The 17614-nt window shown below is 35.3% G+C and overlaps 1 protein-coding gene and 1 non-coding gene across 2 annotated transcripts in view; one reads left to right on the top strand and one right to left on the bottom strand.

Annotated features, from left to right (window-relative positions):
- Positions 1 to 249: 249 nt before the first annotated feature.
- Positions 250 to 17614, bottom strand: part of LOC115435827 (cysteine-rich secretory protein 3) — a 35388-nt gene continuing 18023 nt past the window's right edge. Inside the window, exons 4-10 of the mRNA XM_030158439.1 lie at positions 8154 to 8157; positions 7733 to 7838; positions 5282 to 5372; positions 4019 to 4161; positions 847 to 935; positions 631 to 713; positions 250 to 522 (exon numbers count right to left, since the gene is read on the bottom strand). Of these exons, the coding sequence (XP_030014299.1) occupies positions 386 to 522; positions 631 to 713; positions 847 to 935; positions 4019 to 4161; positions 5282 to 5372; positions 7733 to 7838; positions 8154 to 8157 (653 nt within the window). The 3' untranslated portion in view covers positions 250 to 385. The remainder of the gene's footprint in view (positions 523 to 630; positions 714 to 846; positions 936 to 4018; positions 4162 to 5281; positions 5373 to 7732; positions 7839 to 8153; positions 8158 to 17614) is intronic.
- Positions 5871 to 5952, top strand: trnal-uag (transfer RNA leucine (anticodon UAG)). The gene has a single exon. It is a non-coding gene; the product is annotated as a tRNA-Leu (tRNA).

The raw sequence follows: 17614 nt of genomic DNA, 5'->3' as shown, positions 1-17614 counted from the left end.
GTTCAGTTAATGATTATTTGCTGAAAAACTCAAAATTTTCTTTAGTTTTTTTCTGTTTTTGATATAATAACCCTCAATTTGAATCTAAGCTTTTATGAACATCTACATGACAAATAAATTAAATACATGAAAATAACTGATTTTAGTGAAAAAATGCCAAGTTACAGAAGGTAATACTACAATACATGGTGATAAAACACTTAAGAAGGATTAAATAGAAAGAAAAATTCATTTAGGAGCTTCTGGGTCTTTATGGGTTAAGGCAATAAATCAATAAGCCTAATATTACACTACTCTTTGCTTGCTTCAAGGGTGTATTGGGTGTTTAAGCTCAACAGGTGCATTAGTTCAGAATACACAGACTGCAACTATGAAGGGTTTCATTTCAGTGTATTGGGATGATCTGGTCGTGGCATTTGCATGCAGCAGGACACCAGGCATACACATGTGTGTTACTGCATCCATACTTCGCTGTCAGGGTTGGACAGTTGAGGAAATTATTTATATAAGGACAGGGATTGGCTGAAATGAAAGACAGACGAAGGAGTGCAAAGGTTAGTTCTTTTCTTACTTAGAATGAACATTTTAACTATTCAAGCCAAGGTCATTTCAGATGTTTTCGACACCTACTGCAGAGTTTGTCTTCACAGTGATCAGGACAGGAAGCACATGGAGGCCCGGCCTTATAAGGCGGCCACCGCTTGAAGTTCCCTCTATGTAATAAAAAAAAACAAAAAAAAAAAACAACAACATTAAGAATATAAATATATTTACCATTTAAAAGACTTTCAGTGATGCTTGTTTACTGTCATTAGTGTAAGAGTGTCAGAGGGTTTGATGACATACGCTCTGTAATAATGGCAGCCATAGAAGTAGACGTCATTAGGACACAGCGTGACTCCACAGCCGACTTTGTATGAGCTGTTCCAGATCACCTGAACACAAACACACATAGGGCATTTTTATACTTACTGTAGGAAGGTAGTATGAATACACACCACTATATGAAGACTGTTGTTGCTAGATACGGAACCTATGAGGCACATGAACTACGCTGAGAGCAGGTTTGATTAACATGCTTTGACTTGAAAGGTCAAGTTGTAAGAAGTGATATTAACCCTTTCATGCATGAATTATGAAGAAAAGTATCTACATTTTATTTTTAGACTGATTTTATTACTCAAAATTAGGCTTAAGTTGAAATGCATTTTGAATTATATTTAACCTCATGAGACCCAGGAAAGTACAAGTTTTGTCTTTTTTAACCCATAAAGACCCAAACATCCATGGAGACCAAATTATCTACTGATCTAAACTGTTTAATAACTGTTCATCCATTAATCCTATCAATCCATGTAAATAATTGGTGTAAAATGCAGTTTTTCATCTTTTCATGGTCATTAGATATGATCTATTTGGACGTTCAGAGGCTCTGTAGTGAACATGGAAATGTCATCATCTTCTACAACACTGATTCACCAGTAAGAAGTTGAATCAATGAAAGTTTATTTATTTATTTATTGGTTTAATTAATAGGGACCATGCACATTTATGAACATTGCTGTGTAAAAGATACACCTGTAAAAATAACTACTTTTCATCTGCAGTCCCTCAGCAGGTGACAGAATCAAAACATAAAACAACCAATATTAATACATCACTCGTTCGCTATAATTTTTTTTTATTTTTTATTTTTTAAAGGTGGATGGAGATGCTTGTTTTAACATTCAGTATTTAATATCTTTGCTGAAAAAGTAATTTTTTCCTCAGGTATCCGTTTTGAGATAAAAACCTTTGAATTTACTCTGAGTTTTTGTGAGCATCTAAATTAAGTGTAGGAAATTAAAAATCGGAAAATACACAATTTATAGGGAAAAATGCAAAATATAATATGATATAATATTATATAATATAATATAATATAATATAATATAATATTATATTATATTATATTATATTATATTATATTATATTATATTATATTATTAGTATAATATTATAATAAAAGGTGATAAATCATTTAAGAAATGTTAAATAGAGAGAAAAATTCATTTGGGAACTGACACAAAAGTCACACTGGATCTTTATGGGTTAATTAAATAATTGCCTCTATTGGAAACATCATGATGCAACAGTTTTTTCAGATGCATTTTTAAAATATTTTATGGAATGTCCTTTGCGGTGGTCAATTTTTTATTTTGTTTTTTTTGTATAAAGCTGTGAAACTCTTGTCCACAAACATGGACAGAAAACCCATAGCTGGGTCTGAGGAGGTTAACTTTATAAGATCACAGACCAGTCCAAATTCTAAAACTAAGATGATCCTTTTTTCATTGTATTGTTTAGGGTCAATAGAGACTGCCCCCATGTGGTTTGGAGAATATTGCCAATTTAATCCTTTGGAACAGGGGTGTCCAAATCCAGTCCTCCAGGGCCAGTATCCTGCATGTTTTACATATTTCCAGCACACCTGATTCAGTTAATGATCAGCTCATCATCATGCTCTGCAGAAGCCTGATAATGATGTAATGGTTTCCAGGTGTGATGAAGAGGGAAATATCTAAAACATGCAGGATACCGGCCCTCAAGGACTGGATTTGAAAACCCCTAAACCAGGGGTCTCAAACTCAGATCCTCGAGGGCCGGTATCCTGCACATTTTAGATGTATCCCTCTTCCAACACACCTGATTCAAATGATAAGCCTACCATCAAGCTCTGCAGAAGCCTGATAACGACCGTCAGGTGTGCTGGAAGAGGGAAACATCTAAAACATGCAGGATACCGGCCCTCGAGGATCGGAGTTTGAGACCCCTGCCCTAAACTATGTGTCCAAAATTTGGACATCGTATATGAAAGGGTTAAGTGTTTACCACAGGCCTGGGCTGTCATGATCCGCTCCAGGGTTTGCTGCCTGCTCACCCCTCCCTCTACTCACACCTGCAGCTCATCTGCCTGTTACCATCCCATATTAACACCTCTGTTCCTCCAGTCACTGCCAGATCATTTCATGCATCATTCCACATCCCATCCTGGACACTGCCCTGTAGACTCTCTTCTACCCAATCCCAAACCTTACCTCCCATCACCCTGTGGACTATCAGGTACCCCCAGTCTCAGGTCCTGGTGTTTGTTTGTTATTTGTGTTTAGTTTTCTGTTTAATAAATCCCTTTATCTGCTTTAGCGCTGTGCACTTGAGTCCTTTCATTCCCTCCACATTACATGAGCTGGTCATCAGTATCTGCTCGTCACCACTGTCACTGGTATATTTTAATTTACAAAGCAATTTTGAGGAGACTTCCATTTTTATTGATGCTCACTGTTAAGATGGAATCAACTTATAATCTCTGCAAATACATGTTACTGACTGGACTTCTTCCCTGGAGTCTCTGTGCTTTGTGTCCTCCCAAGTTTTCCCTGGATCATCAAAGGTTTTCCCTGGATCATCTCTGGTCCTGCTGCTGAGGTCCTGCCTCTCTCCTGCCTTAATTGTTATCATTCACTTATCCATATAGTTGTGATAGTGTTTATTATATAGTTAAAAATACAGTATATAGATATAGTTACAAACGCTATCTCGACTGATTCTGGAATGGAAACGATCCAATGTAGGCTGAATTTGCGATAGTTAAGGGGTTAAATGTCTAGATTATTTAAAGTGATTCAAATTACAGCTGGAATGGTCTTCACATTACAATATTAATTCTAGTGTCATAGTTTCATATTGGAATCATTATATTGAGCATCCATTATCCACGAGTACATGTTTTTATTTATTTATTTATTTAACCAGATAAATTCCCACCAAGATGGAGATTTCTTTTACAAGGCCGCCCTGGCCAAGAGGTCAACAGCACAGACCATGATGAAAAACAGGTTAAAAGATTAGTGATATAAAATTAAAAATTAAAAAAAAACATTAAAAAAAAATAATTTAAAAAATATAATAAAGATTAAAAATAATAATAATAAAATGAGTTTATGTGTGTTGGGATGTGTTTGTGTTTGACGGGTGTTACCTGAGTGTAGTGGCCGACGGTCTGGCTGTTGGTGGATCCGTTGGGATATTGGTAATGTGCCACCTCACCGTGCCAGGCGCTGATCACGTCCGTCCATGTGTAAGGTATAGATGAATAGAACAGATTCTCACCTAATTCATATCCTAGTTGTTGGTGGGAAACAAACAACAGCACTAATGTGAAAGTGCAGAGTCTTATTTTCATAACTCAGTAGATTAACTTATTTATATAATACAGGGTATTAAAAGGCCCATTGACGAAAACCTCCTGATGATAACATATCCAAACCTGTGTAAGTTTTTATTAACTGATGATATTAAGACTGGAGATTAGATAATGTTCCCTGTGACTGCAGCCATCAGTCAGAGGGTTAGTGAGTTCACAGGGAACATTTACACTCAGAGGTTTTTAGTGAATGGATGGATCTGAAGAAAGGCAGCAAAGAAAGACAAACAGCAAAGACTGAATGAACTAAGGGTGTCAAACATGAGGCCCAAGGGCCATACTGGAACCTGTGGTGGGACGGTTTTGGCCCGCGGGCTGCATGTTTGGCACCCCATGTTCGGCCGCACATTTGGTGGGATGAATTTGTAAAGTGCAAAAATGACAAGGTTGTCAAACTCATTTTAGTTCAGGTTCCACATACAGACAAATTGTGATCTCAAGTAAAATAATAACCTATAAATAATAACTCCGAATGTTCTATTTGATTTAATGTGGAAAAAAAGCCCAAAACATTACATTATACCTAAAAATAATGACACCAAATTTTTCTCTTTGTTTTAGTGCAAAAAATTACATTAAATTAGGAAAATATTTGCATAAACAAACTATGCTTTAACGGTAAAATACAAAAACCTGAACAAATATGAACAACGTGAAATGTCCAAAGAAAATTAAGTGCAATTTTAACAATATTCTGCCTGTTACTGAATGTTTTGTGCCTTTGTAGATCTGATCCATAATGGACATGTATAGATAATAATCTGAGGCATAAGATTTTTAAAACTGCACTTATTTTTCTGAAGAAATTTCAGTTTTTTTCTGGGTATTCACATCTTTTGTGTTTGAATAGTTTGTAAATGTAAATATTTTCGTAATTTAATGGGTTTTTTTTGCACTAAAACAAAGAGAAAAAATTGGAGTCATCGTTATTTATAGGCTATTATGTTATTATTTTACTGGTCCTTGAGATTCAAGTTGGTTGTACGTGGCGCCTGAAAGAAAAAGAGTGAAAATGACAGCCCTGGAATAGACTCGTACCGTTGATCGTACGGGTACTGGGGGGTCCATGAGCCAAAATGCATTTATTAAGCCAGGCCTGTGCATTGGCAGCGACCTCATCACTCCAGTTCTGTAAAAGAAAATAAACATTAGAGCTGAAATGATCAATGGACTCGAATCGATTAGAAATATTATTCAGTTACAATTTTCCTGAATTGAAGCTTCGTTTTCTTCCCGACTCAGGTTAGATTTATAAAATAAAAGGGCTTTAGTGAGATGTATTCAGAAATGTTAATATGGATCATTTTTGCTGATTTAGAAATATAGAGGTAATACTTATAATTTACAGAAATGCTGTTTTGTTGCATATAAGTGAATTGTTTCATTAAACATTTACACAAATTTGAGTTAAAATCAACTTTCCTATTGATATAAATCTAGTACAAAAAAATAATTCTGCTGTTTAAACGTGGAGTTTGCATGTTTTATCTGTAACGGGGATGTCTGAGTCCTTGACCTACGTCCACATGCAGGGGCGTGGTTGGGGGTCTGGGGGGGAGCAGTGCCCGCACCCCCTGCTTCCACATTATTCTTCCCGCCCACACATGACACACCTCTGTCCTCCTGTGGTAGTGTGGCCGAGTGGTCTAAGGTGCTGGATTTAGGCTCCAGTTCCTCTGGAGGCGTGGGTTCAAATCCCACCACTGCCATTTAACTCACTCAGCTTGTGACCAAAGGACTGCTTGAATGTTGTTGGCTAATGTGCCCTTGAGCAAGGCACTTAACCCCCCCACCCATTTACTCCACGGGTGCGTGATACAGCACCTGCTAGTCTGAGGTGTGTTCCTGCATGTTCTAGTGATGGGTTATATGCAGAAGGTCAATTCCAGTGTGTAACCTATAAACTGACAAATAAATAATTTTAACCTTATATACAGAACTCTTACACTGGTGTGTGAATGTGTGTTTTTGTTTGTGCAAAAGGGTGAATGTGACACAGTGTAAAGTGCTTTGAGCTCCATAATCCAGCTACTATCAAACCAAACCTGTAGCCACAATGTAATGTATGTGATGCAAACATGCTTAGAGTGTGTGTGTGACAGACTGCAGTGGGACAAATTAGAGTGAATGGTTGGATGTGAATGAATTTTTTTATGTAGATGGCGTTACAGAAATGCATTTTTTTACTGCTTTTTGTATGTTTTAGTTTTTTATTAATGCCTATTTTTTTTTAACGATAACATCAGCCTGGCCAGGGACTACAGGTGGAAATTAGCACTAATGCTACAACCTGGCACACTACATCTCTCCTTTTTAAGGTTAATGTATACTGTGCATTGTCCCTGTCTAAATGAATAAATGAATAAATAAATAAATAAATAAATAAAGGCAGAAATGTGCTCTACACAGCTCTGGAGAAAATTCAGAGACCACTGCAATTTCCTTTGAAATCATCATGTGTGCATGTATGACAGCCATTCCATTCCTGTGTCTGCTGAATTCCAACACAAACACACCTTATTCTACTGAATAAACACCTGATCCATGTCTGATTTAAGAAGGAGAAGTATAAAAACCACTACTGTGGCCATCACTATCTTCTTACAATAGTCAAAAACAGTGCTATTAGTACCACAAAAGTAACTGGAATCCAAAAATAACTATGTAAAACTACTGGACTTCTGCTCTGACAATGTTCCCAAACTCTGAGGACTGGTTCTTCTATCAGGACAATGCTCCTGGCCTCAGCTAGGTCCATAAAGGTGTGGATGACGGACCACCAGATGAAGACTGTCATGGCCAGTCCAATCTCCAGACCTGAACCCACTGTGAAAACTTCTGGAAGAAGATAGATGGTCATAAGATATCAAACACTGCTGAGCTTCTTGAATTTCTCTGCCAGGAGCTGCATAAAGTCATCCAACAGTAATGGAGGAGAGACCAGACACGTGACAGCTATCATTGAAAATCAGGGTTATTCCACTAAATACTGATGTCTGAACTTTTCCACAATTACAACATTAGTTTTGTGTTTTTTAGAAATGAATATGAACTGGTTTTCTTTGCATTACTTGAGGTCTGAAAACACCTGCACTCTTTTGTTATTTTGACCATGTGTCATGTTCTGCAAATACATGCTCTAAACAATATTTTTATTTGAAATTTGGGAGAATTGTTGTCAGTAGTTTAGAGAATAAAACAAAAATGTTCATTTTACTCAAACACACACCTATAAATGGTCAAATTAGAGAAAGTGATCATTTGGCAGTGGTCTCTTATTTTTTTTTCCAGAGCTGTAAGTTTAATTCCATTAGCATGTATGCTAGGTTAATTCTCCTGTCCGTGTTCTTGTCAGCAATTTATAGAGCTGAATTGGCTTTTCAGACAATAGATAAGAGTTGGAAAACTGGCTTATGGTGATGATTTCCACTGACGCTGACAATGAGTTCCAAACATTGCATTAGTCATTGTGGTATTGTTAGAACTGACCATTCTGAGCATGTTGGAGGCAGTCGGCTGAACGTCTCTCCTGAAGACATTGTGTTGGTCGACGATTTCAGCCTGAACTGCTTTGTTTTCAGGGCAAATTTCTATTCACACACACGCATGCACACATATGCACACACACAACACGACACACAGACATGAGCTCAGGCTGAAAACCAGTGGGTAAACAGAAGATTAAAGACATAATAAAGGGTAATATTTACTCTTGGCTGGCTTTTAATATCCACAATATGACTCAGGCGTATCCTGGTTTAATTACTCACAAATGACTTGAAATAACAAAGGATCGTAACATTCAGGATCACGCCAAAGCCCATAATCTTAGTGGGAGACGCACTGGCATGGGTGTGCAGACGAAGCTGCAAAATAAAATAGATCTGAAGGGAAGTTATTTAACGCTTACCCGGCTGTAGAGAGCACACAACAGCATGCAGCAAAGGAAAAAAATGACAAGACATTTAAGTTAAAACCAGAAAAATTATTAATTTGAAGATAGTAGTTATGTATATGTAAAAAAAAGAAAAAAAAAAAGAAAGAAATACATACAGAATAAAAAACACAAATATGCAAAAGCTGTATAGCTAATAATAATAATGATGATGATGATGATAATAATGTTTTATTTACATAGAATTACATTGGATTGGCAATAAAAACAGTAAGTGAATTAAATAATCAATAAAAAATAGTTTTCTTTCCAAGCATCATTTGAATGTTCCTGCCAAAAATAACTGTATTACACTAAATATATTTCTGTCTACATGGAATGAACTCAAAAAAGTTTACAAAAACGAGGCTCACTGTGTGTTTTTCATATAATGTTTAGCTTTAACAGATGGCCAAAGGTACCAATTTAATCTTCATCCGATATCTAAAAGGCAATTTTTAGATTTTTAGTATATTTTCATATTTTTCAGTATATATATTTTAGCAGAATTTTTATGTTTTTATACACAGTCTTTCTTTTTGCACTTTAAGAATCTTCTGCTAAAATGATTTTCATTGTTCCTGTAACAATGACAATAATGATTTCTTCTATTCTATTCTATTCTATTCTATTCTATTCTATTCTATTCTATTCTATTCTATTCTATTCTACTTTCTGTACCTTATAGTGCATTATTTTGTTTTGATATGAACCAGACTTACACTGACAATATATGGCACTCAATAAAATTTACATTATACAGCAAACATGTTCTACACTGAAAAAATCTAAATCTTACCAAGTGTTTTTTTTTTTTTTTTTTCTTGTCAAAATGTCTCATCACACTTAAAATAAGACATAATCACCTAAAGAGTACCTTTTCAGTGAGATATAAGAACTTATTTTTAGATAATAGTTATTGGAAATCTTATTTAAAGAAATTTTACTAAGGTAATTTTCACTTGTTCCATTGGCAGATTTTTTTGCTTTAATTCAAGTTTTGTTTTTTGGTTTTTTTTGTTTTTTTTTTTCACTTAATTCAACTGAAAAGTTATTCTTTAGGTGATTATGTCTTATTTTAAGTGTGATGAGATATTTTGTTTAGAAATGAGAAAAAAACACTTGGTAAGATTTAGGTTTTTGCAGTGTAACTGCAGCAGAATACACGTACAGAAAAGAAAATGCCCTTGATCAAACATCCCCATCCTACTGTGTGTTGCATTAATTGAGCTTATTATTATTATTATTATTTTTTTTTTTTGTGATTGTATAAAGTGTACTCACCTCCACAACACAGGCAGAGTGCACATGATGCACGGATGTCAAGATGCAAACCAGGAGTACAAGCATTTTACTGCAAAGAGAAAAAAAACACACACACACAGATGAAAACAAACCAAAATGACAATAAAGGCCAATTAGGATTCAGTTCAGTTTATGTTAAATCATTTTCATTTTCAGGTGACTTGATCGTCTCATCCATTAAAAAGATGTTGCTTGTTAGGACGTCTGGAGGCGTGTACCTGCTCCTAGTCTTTGTGGAGGTGGAAGTGGACTCTTTTTTTTCCAGACCCACATCAGGTGCTCTTTCTTTTTATAGCCATAGGTGAAGCACTTTCCCTCCAGCTCCTAATGATACAGGAGTATCCGGGGTTTTAGATTAATGGATGGTGGACCAAACAAGTCTATCACATGCTCCTGAAAAGGGGTTTTTCTTCCAAACAACTCAAGTGACAAGTAAACAGTTGGAATTGTTGAGCCTTCGGGTGCAGTGACTGGCTGATGTATGGGCACACATCGCTCCACATTTACACAGCATAGAATGGAAAAGCTGCTGAGGTCAAGGTAAATAAAAAAGACCGAACTGGTCGATGGATAAAGACACAGTGGTATAGTTCTGTATGTAAATGGATTACATTCATACAGCTCATTTGGATGAAAACACACCCTGTGCTTACTTTGGCTCAAAGGGAAACTACATTCTTTCTGAGGAACATGTGGGAAAACGAAAAAGATTCTGCCTTTTAGATAGATAGATTATGAGCAAGTGTTACACTGTTTTTTTGTTTGTTTGTTTGTTTTTTATAACAATTCACTTATTAAATACATAAAAACAACCCATTATTTTAATTTTTATCCACTTTTTCTGTTTTTATAATTCTAATTTATTATTTATAGTGTTTAATGTCTATCTATCTATCTATCTATCTATCTATCTATCTATCTATCTATCTATCTATCTATCTATCTATCTATCTATCTATCTATCTATCTATCTATCTATCTATCTATCTATCTATCTATCTTTTGTCTTTCTCATGTGATTTATCTCCATTTATTATAATATTATCCTCCACATTTTGCATTTTTAATTATAAATCATGTATTTTCCTATATTTAATTCACTGATCATATAGATGTTCATTAAATCTCAGAGTAAATTCATAGGTTATTGTATCAAAACACAGAAAACTAAGGAAAAAGTGACTTTTTCAATAGAAAATGTAATAAACTGAACATAAATTAAGTGTGTCCATCCACTGTTATTCATTAAACTCCATGGGTTTTACTGGTGAATCAATGCTGTAGAAGATGACGGTGTTTCCATGTTCACTACGTGGCCTCTGAATGTCCAAATGGGTCATATCTGATGACCATGAAAAGATGATAAACTGAATTTTACACCAGTTATTTACATATATTGGTAGGATTAGTGGATCGACAGATATTAAACATTTTAGATCAACAGATCAGTGGATGTTTGGGTCTTTATGGGTTAAGACATAAGTCATTTTAACCACTAAAAAGGGAAATGCACATGTGACATTTTCTACATACCCTTGTTTCTTTTCTGCTTTTCACTAATATAATTCAACCCTCTCTATTGTTCGGTCTTTCCTGGGACATATTTCTGTCTTATTTGCTTATTTTATGTAGACGGGACCTTATTGCCATTTATTTTATTGTCCCACAGTGAGTCTGAGTTTAATTTTCATCCACAGTCAAATGAGACAAACAAGACGAGACCCATGACACAAATTCCACTCACACCTCATCGATACCACAAGTGTTTTTGACAACGAAGAAAATAGAATATTTGAATGGTAATCCTTAAATAAATATTTGCCACGTCAATAGAACATATGGATGATGGAGCCAGTGGTTACAGAGCTGTGGAACATTTAACAGGTTTGGCAGTTTATCTATGAAGGCTTTTCATTTTAGATTCCTATGTTTATATGAGGTTGGTGTTGACGTCCCTTTTTACTGGGAAATGGTCATAAGCCAGCTCTATTTCTAAGTTGACTGGAGTTATTTTGTTAAAGAAAGAGCATTTTGTTTTTTAATCGTTCTCCTCTGCAGATGATATAATAGAAATTACATCATAACTGTTAACAGATCCCTTCATGAAGTTTAGATGTACACACGAACACAGTATATATATGTAATTATTTTTCTTTGATCTGATTTGATTAAGTAAAAAATGTGAAATAGTCATGTCAGAAAATGACAAACAACTTGTCCTTTATTCCAGAACCAGCTGAAACAACCACAAAAAGAATATATATATAAAAAATATCTATATGGAAAAACAACTTATTAACTTAAGATGGAACTAACAAACAACTTTGTGTTAATCCTGGCGTCATGTGCATCACAATAAGTGTCTGTGTGAAACACAACAGTGGAACCAATGTTTAACGGCAGCAAAATTAAGGAAACGAGGAAGCTTTGATTCAGGAAAATTCTAATCAAATAATGTTTTTAATCGATTCAAGTCGATTAATTGTTTCAGTTCTTTTTTCTGTAATTTCTTCTCTTTATTACCATCAAACATAATAATAATACACAGTGTTCCGCAGCAGAGCGATGCCTATACTGTGGTAAAACTGGAAACTGGGGTCAAAAACCAACCAATTTCACCTCTTTGTTTCTCTGTTAAAGCTCTCAGAGAAAGTGCCTGGATATTAAAGCGAAATTAAAGAGTAGATCTTAATATTTGTTACGCATTAATCTCCTTTTGTCTTGTATTCATTGTACTTATGATGGTGAATATAATTGCAGTTGAGGCGGTAGATTCTCTGCCTTTGCATTTTCATCAAACCCAACATGGATCTGCCCTGATTGTGCAGTTTGTCTTTAGATTAAATGTAAAATCCAGAAATGACTTCTTGCGAACAAAGCACAATTTTATCATCGGAGTGACCTTGCTTGTTCAGAGTGTACCACATTCCGCTCTGTTGATTCTTGATTATGTCTCTTAATGCACAATAACCATTATGCTGCTATCGCCTTTCAGCTTAATGCATTATTGTGCTGTTTGTTATAGATTACAAAGGCCAGAGCTGGGGCCACACAGGCACAGCGTTCAAAGACATTCTCTAACTGGGACCATTGTTGGGTCTGTGCTCAGCCTTGCATTTAGAACAGAGTCATCAGGTTTAGAAGAGTTTAAAAGCTTAGATGGGTTACCAAACCCATCTAACCCATCTAGATGGGTTAACAAACCCATCTGCATTAAATGATCAGACTCAATGTTTTTCTGTCTGAAAGAGTAAAAGAGACTTTTCTTCCTTTGAGAAACGATTTCTTGAGAAGATAAATGAACACTGCTTCCAGGAAATTACAAATGCAGTGTGGGAACAACTGTGACATGACTGAGTAGATTCTTTTCTCTTTTTTTTTCAATTGTCTTTATTAGATTTTATTACATTTTTTACAACAACAAATGGCTCTGTAGAACACCTGATCTATAAGAAAATAAAAAATATGAAGCTGCTGGAAGATAAACTAAGTAAGAAAAAAAAAGACTAATCCAAGATAAAGCAACTAGTACACAGTATGGACTTATAGTGAGGCTAAAACAAAGATCAGACAATCAAGCAGTGACAGGTGAGATCAGTAGTGATCTTATTGTGGACCGGTACCAAAGATTTTCAGTCACTGATGAGGTTTGAAAGCATAGAAATGACTGATGAGTTTGTGAAACGGAGGTATGGAGTCCAAATTCTCATAAACTGTCCCTTTGAGGAATGAAGGAAACAGGTCAAATAGTTCATAGGAAAGTATTCCATAAAAATTTTATGCAAGTAGTTTTAGTGGGAGGTTTGTCATTTATCCAAGACATGAAAATATCTTTCCTTGCAGCATATGCGAGGATATCACAAAGTCTTTTCAAGCTGGTGTCAATCATGTCCCAACTTGGATGTCCCAAGAGTAGAGAAAAAGGGTCCAGTTTCAAAGACACTCCAAGAATCTTTTTCATATTTTGTAAAATATCTACCCAGTAGATCTGAACTTTTAGACATGACCAGGCACAGTGTGTATAGGTTCCCACAGTAGTCCTGCACTTCAAACGCAGAGTGAAAGTTGGTGATTCATCTGGTGTCTTTTATTAGGAGAGATTTGCACATTGTGCAGAATTTGGAATTGCAACAGCCTTGCACGGTTACACACCGAGATTTTATTTGTATGGTTCCAGATTATGTCCCATTCCTCTTTACTGATGTCTACGCCGAGTTCATTTTGCCACACCTGTGCTACACTATGAGTGTTTATGTTCAACCCATCGGTCTGATTCAACACATTGTAGAAACAGGATATGGCTTTCTTGGCTGGGCCCTGGAGAAGTGACTGCTCCACTGGAGATTCTTCTTTAAAATAATCTTTTTATTAGGACACATTTTCAGTATACATACCCTCTCAGCACAGGTATAAGCATGTTCAATTTACCAGTTTTACAAAAACTAACTAACAACAAACAAAAACTTAAACTGAAAATAATAAACAATTAAAAAAGAAAAAAGTAGTATCTCCACCCCCACCCACACTGGTCCACATTCACTTACTGTACTTTCCAGGCTATAAGCCTGACTAAAAGCCACAGCTGACTTTAAGTCGCACCTGACTATAAGCTGCAGGTGTCCACGTTGTGACATGAGATATTTACACAGAAAGATGGTAAACAGAAAGATTGTTTAAATATTTATTTCCATACCTTAACTGCTTTTTTCCAAACAGTGCCTGTAAAATGGCAGGAACAGGCTGGTTAAAAAACCCAGAAAAGTCATTGATCTGTATCTTCATCTTCCTTCTGCTCATTAAACCACTGCAGTCGTCTTCTTCAGTGTTGGAGTTGAACAGCCTCAGAGGCTCCATCACACACCTTCTACGTCTCTCCTCTGTTGTTGCTCAATGGCACTTCCGTGCTGCAGCTCTATTTCCTTCTTGGACAGACACATCGATTGTTTTTAACTTAAAAGCTGCAAAATATGCATATGTGTTTTCCATGATGAGGGTTTGTGCATGACACACAAAATGATTGGTAAAAGTTAGGACTGAAACTTCTCCTCTTCATCACCTCTTCCCCCGGTCTGTCTCACTTTGTTCTTCCTGCTAGAGTGCCCCCTGGAGGCCGTTAGCCCGTAAAAATCTATACTTGAGCTGCATCGCTGTATAAGCCTCAGGGTTCAAAACGAGAAAAAAGTAGCGGCTTATAGTCTGGAAAGTACAGTAATTACAAGTGTTATAGCTATTCTATTCTGTTATGTTTTCTATAGGTGTTTTATCAAAGTAAGAGAGAAAAGGCTTCCATGTAATGTGATACGTCTCAGTTGATCCTCAGAGAAAATTTGATCTTTTCCAGTTTCGAGAAAGTCATTACGTCCATTATCCAGACATGTTCTGCTGGACGTTTAGGTGACTTCCAAAGAAGGGGAATACATCGACGGGCAATCAAAGAAGCAAAAGCTACACATTTAGTTTCTGTGTTGAACTCAGGATAATTCAAGGAGACTCGAAACACGGCAATGTTTCAATTTACAAACTATCCTTTCACTAAAATGTGAACAACCAATGAATAATCTGAAATTTCTCAAGAAAAACAAGTGCAATTTTAACACTATTCTGCCTGTTATTAAATATTTGGTGTATTTATAGATCCACTGTGATCTGCAGGTTGTACTGTACATGTGTAAATGATAAACAAAGACATAATTTTGTTCTTAAGGAAATTTCAGGTTGTTCATGGTCATTCAGGTTGTCAGATTTGTTTGTAATTATGAACATGTTCATCATGTAATTCTACTTTTTTTGAACAAAGAGATGCTTAGAAATGTGGTTATTTATAGGTTATTATGTTATTATTTTACTGGTCTGGTCTGCTTCAGATAAAATTGGGCTGAATGTGGAACCTGAACTGAAATGAGTTTGACATCCCTGCTGTAACTGATCCCATCCATCATTTAAATTATATATTCTGCTCTGTTAATCAGATCTCAGGATAAATAGGATAAGGCTTTGATTGACAGGTCTGTATGACAGCTCACCTGCCTGTGTTGGACTTTCACTGTGTGTCATTCTATTTAATAAATCATGTTTTCCCAGCAGACAGCGCCACTGCAGTCGTGCTTAACAGGTTCCATTAATAAGGCTGTATAATGACTTGGATACAAAACGCATAATGAACTTTAAGGGTCCAACTCATTTCTGACTCCTCTAGTTCCTATATTTCGGCACCTTTTGTCACTTCTGGCTCCAAAAAGCCAACACTGCGACAGCCAAATCAGTTCAGAAGCAGCTGATATAACTGAAACTGACATATAGTTAATTGTCAGCCTCATAGGATAAGTCATACCCTATATGGACAAAAGTATTGGGACATGTTGAATTCAGGTGTTTCTTTTCTATCAGGGGTCTGGGATACAAAACAATAATGACAAATGTCACAGGGATATTGGGATAAATATCATTTCATTGATTAGTTGGGTTTAAATTGTTATCTTTGCTTCCAAAATGCCTCAGAGATGATTTTTACTTAACCTTTTCAAGCATAGTGGTCACTCCAGTGGTCAGCTATTCAAAGCTGTTCTCTTGTATATTCATGGTTTGTATTGTTTTAGTTCCATATCAGCCAACACAGTGGATCATCCCATACACTGACATTCAGACCATTACTGTAACGTTGCTGTTCTTAATAAACCTGATCTGCTCCAACATGTTTGAGTGTAAATCAATTGCTTGTTATTGTGATTAGACTGTAATTAACATTTTTTTCTCAAACAAAAAGGTTTTTTTTTTTTTTTTCATATTATCTCCAGTATGTTAAAATGTGACATAACATAAGATTAGCAGCATTTTTTTTTTTAAAAATCATAGTTTTCACATGGTACTTCAGTTAATGCATGTTTTTTTCTTTCAAAAATTAAACCCAGTGTCCACCTGAGTGGACATTTTTACAACTCCATGAAAAATAGGTTCATAAAAATGTTTTCAACCGCATTGTTTTTTTTTTTTTTTTTTTTTTTTCCATGCCTAAAGAGGAATAAAAACACTCATCAATCTTGATTAAGGTTCTCAAAGTTCATGCATGAAAGGGTTAATTTCTCTCAACATTTTTTTTTTTTTTGCAATCAATGACTATGATTTTAAATGTTCTACCTTTAAATTTCTAAAATATTTTTCATGGTCTGTCTGTAAATAGTAATTTTCTACCACAACTAACCATCTACTTTCTTCACATCTCACTGAGAAAGAAAAATCTCCCATTAAACTTTTTGGTGTTTATAAACTAAATGGACAAAACTATTGGGACACATCATGATTACAGCTGTAAGATGTCCTGTTCATGCAGATTTGAGATATAACCATCAATACTAATAGTCAATATGATACTTATCACAATCTAAAACTATACTGTGACATTTGTCAGTATTACTTTGTATCCCAGACCTCTGTTAGAAAAGAAACACCTGAATTCAATGTGTCCCAATACTTTTGTCCATTTATGTATGAGTTAGGCAATTATGTTATGAGGCTAACGATATACTTCAGATACAATAAACTGAAAGGTAACAGTGGAATTTCTACCTCATCATGTTAAAAAAAAGTTTTTAAACAGAATAAACAGACATAAAAATGATATTCACGTATATTTCTTTTACTTATATTGATAATATTTATCTAGTACATATTGTACAAGTTGCTTGTTCTATTTTGTATATATATAGAGCTTTATATATTTTTGCAAGATTGATCATTAGTTCCCTGCTACTTCTTCATATACCTACCTGGAGCGACTGTAACACACAATTTCCCCTGGTATTAATACACTATTCTGAATAAATGAATCTGTAAACAAATTAACGACAGAACACAGTTAAAAAAAAACATTAGATTGTAATCATAGTTTTTAATCTATCTCTAGGTATTATTCTGTTATAATGCATGTTGTAAGATGCTGCAAATGCCACACAAAAATAAAAATCAGTATTGAATATTTGCATGCAGACCTTTCAACCAGTGACTTGGACATAACTTAAATGTAATAAGTGAGGGATGTGTGAAGACATGTTGCCATTAAAAGCCTCATAAATAAATAGAAGCCGATGCCTGTCACGTCTCACTGTTAGAAACGTCCACCCAATCTGTTCATGCAC

This window comes from Sphaeramia orbicularis, chromosome 16 (assembly GCF_902148855.1).
Source record: "Sphaeramia orbicularis chromosome 16, fSphaOr1.1, whole genome shotgun sequence".
In the NCBI taxonomy this organism is placed as follows: domain Eukaryota; kingdom Metazoa; phylum Chordata; class Actinopteri; order Kurtiformes; family Apogonidae; genus Sphaeramia; species Sphaeramia orbicularis.
This window is presented reverse-complemented; position numbering and strand designations above follow the sequence as displayed.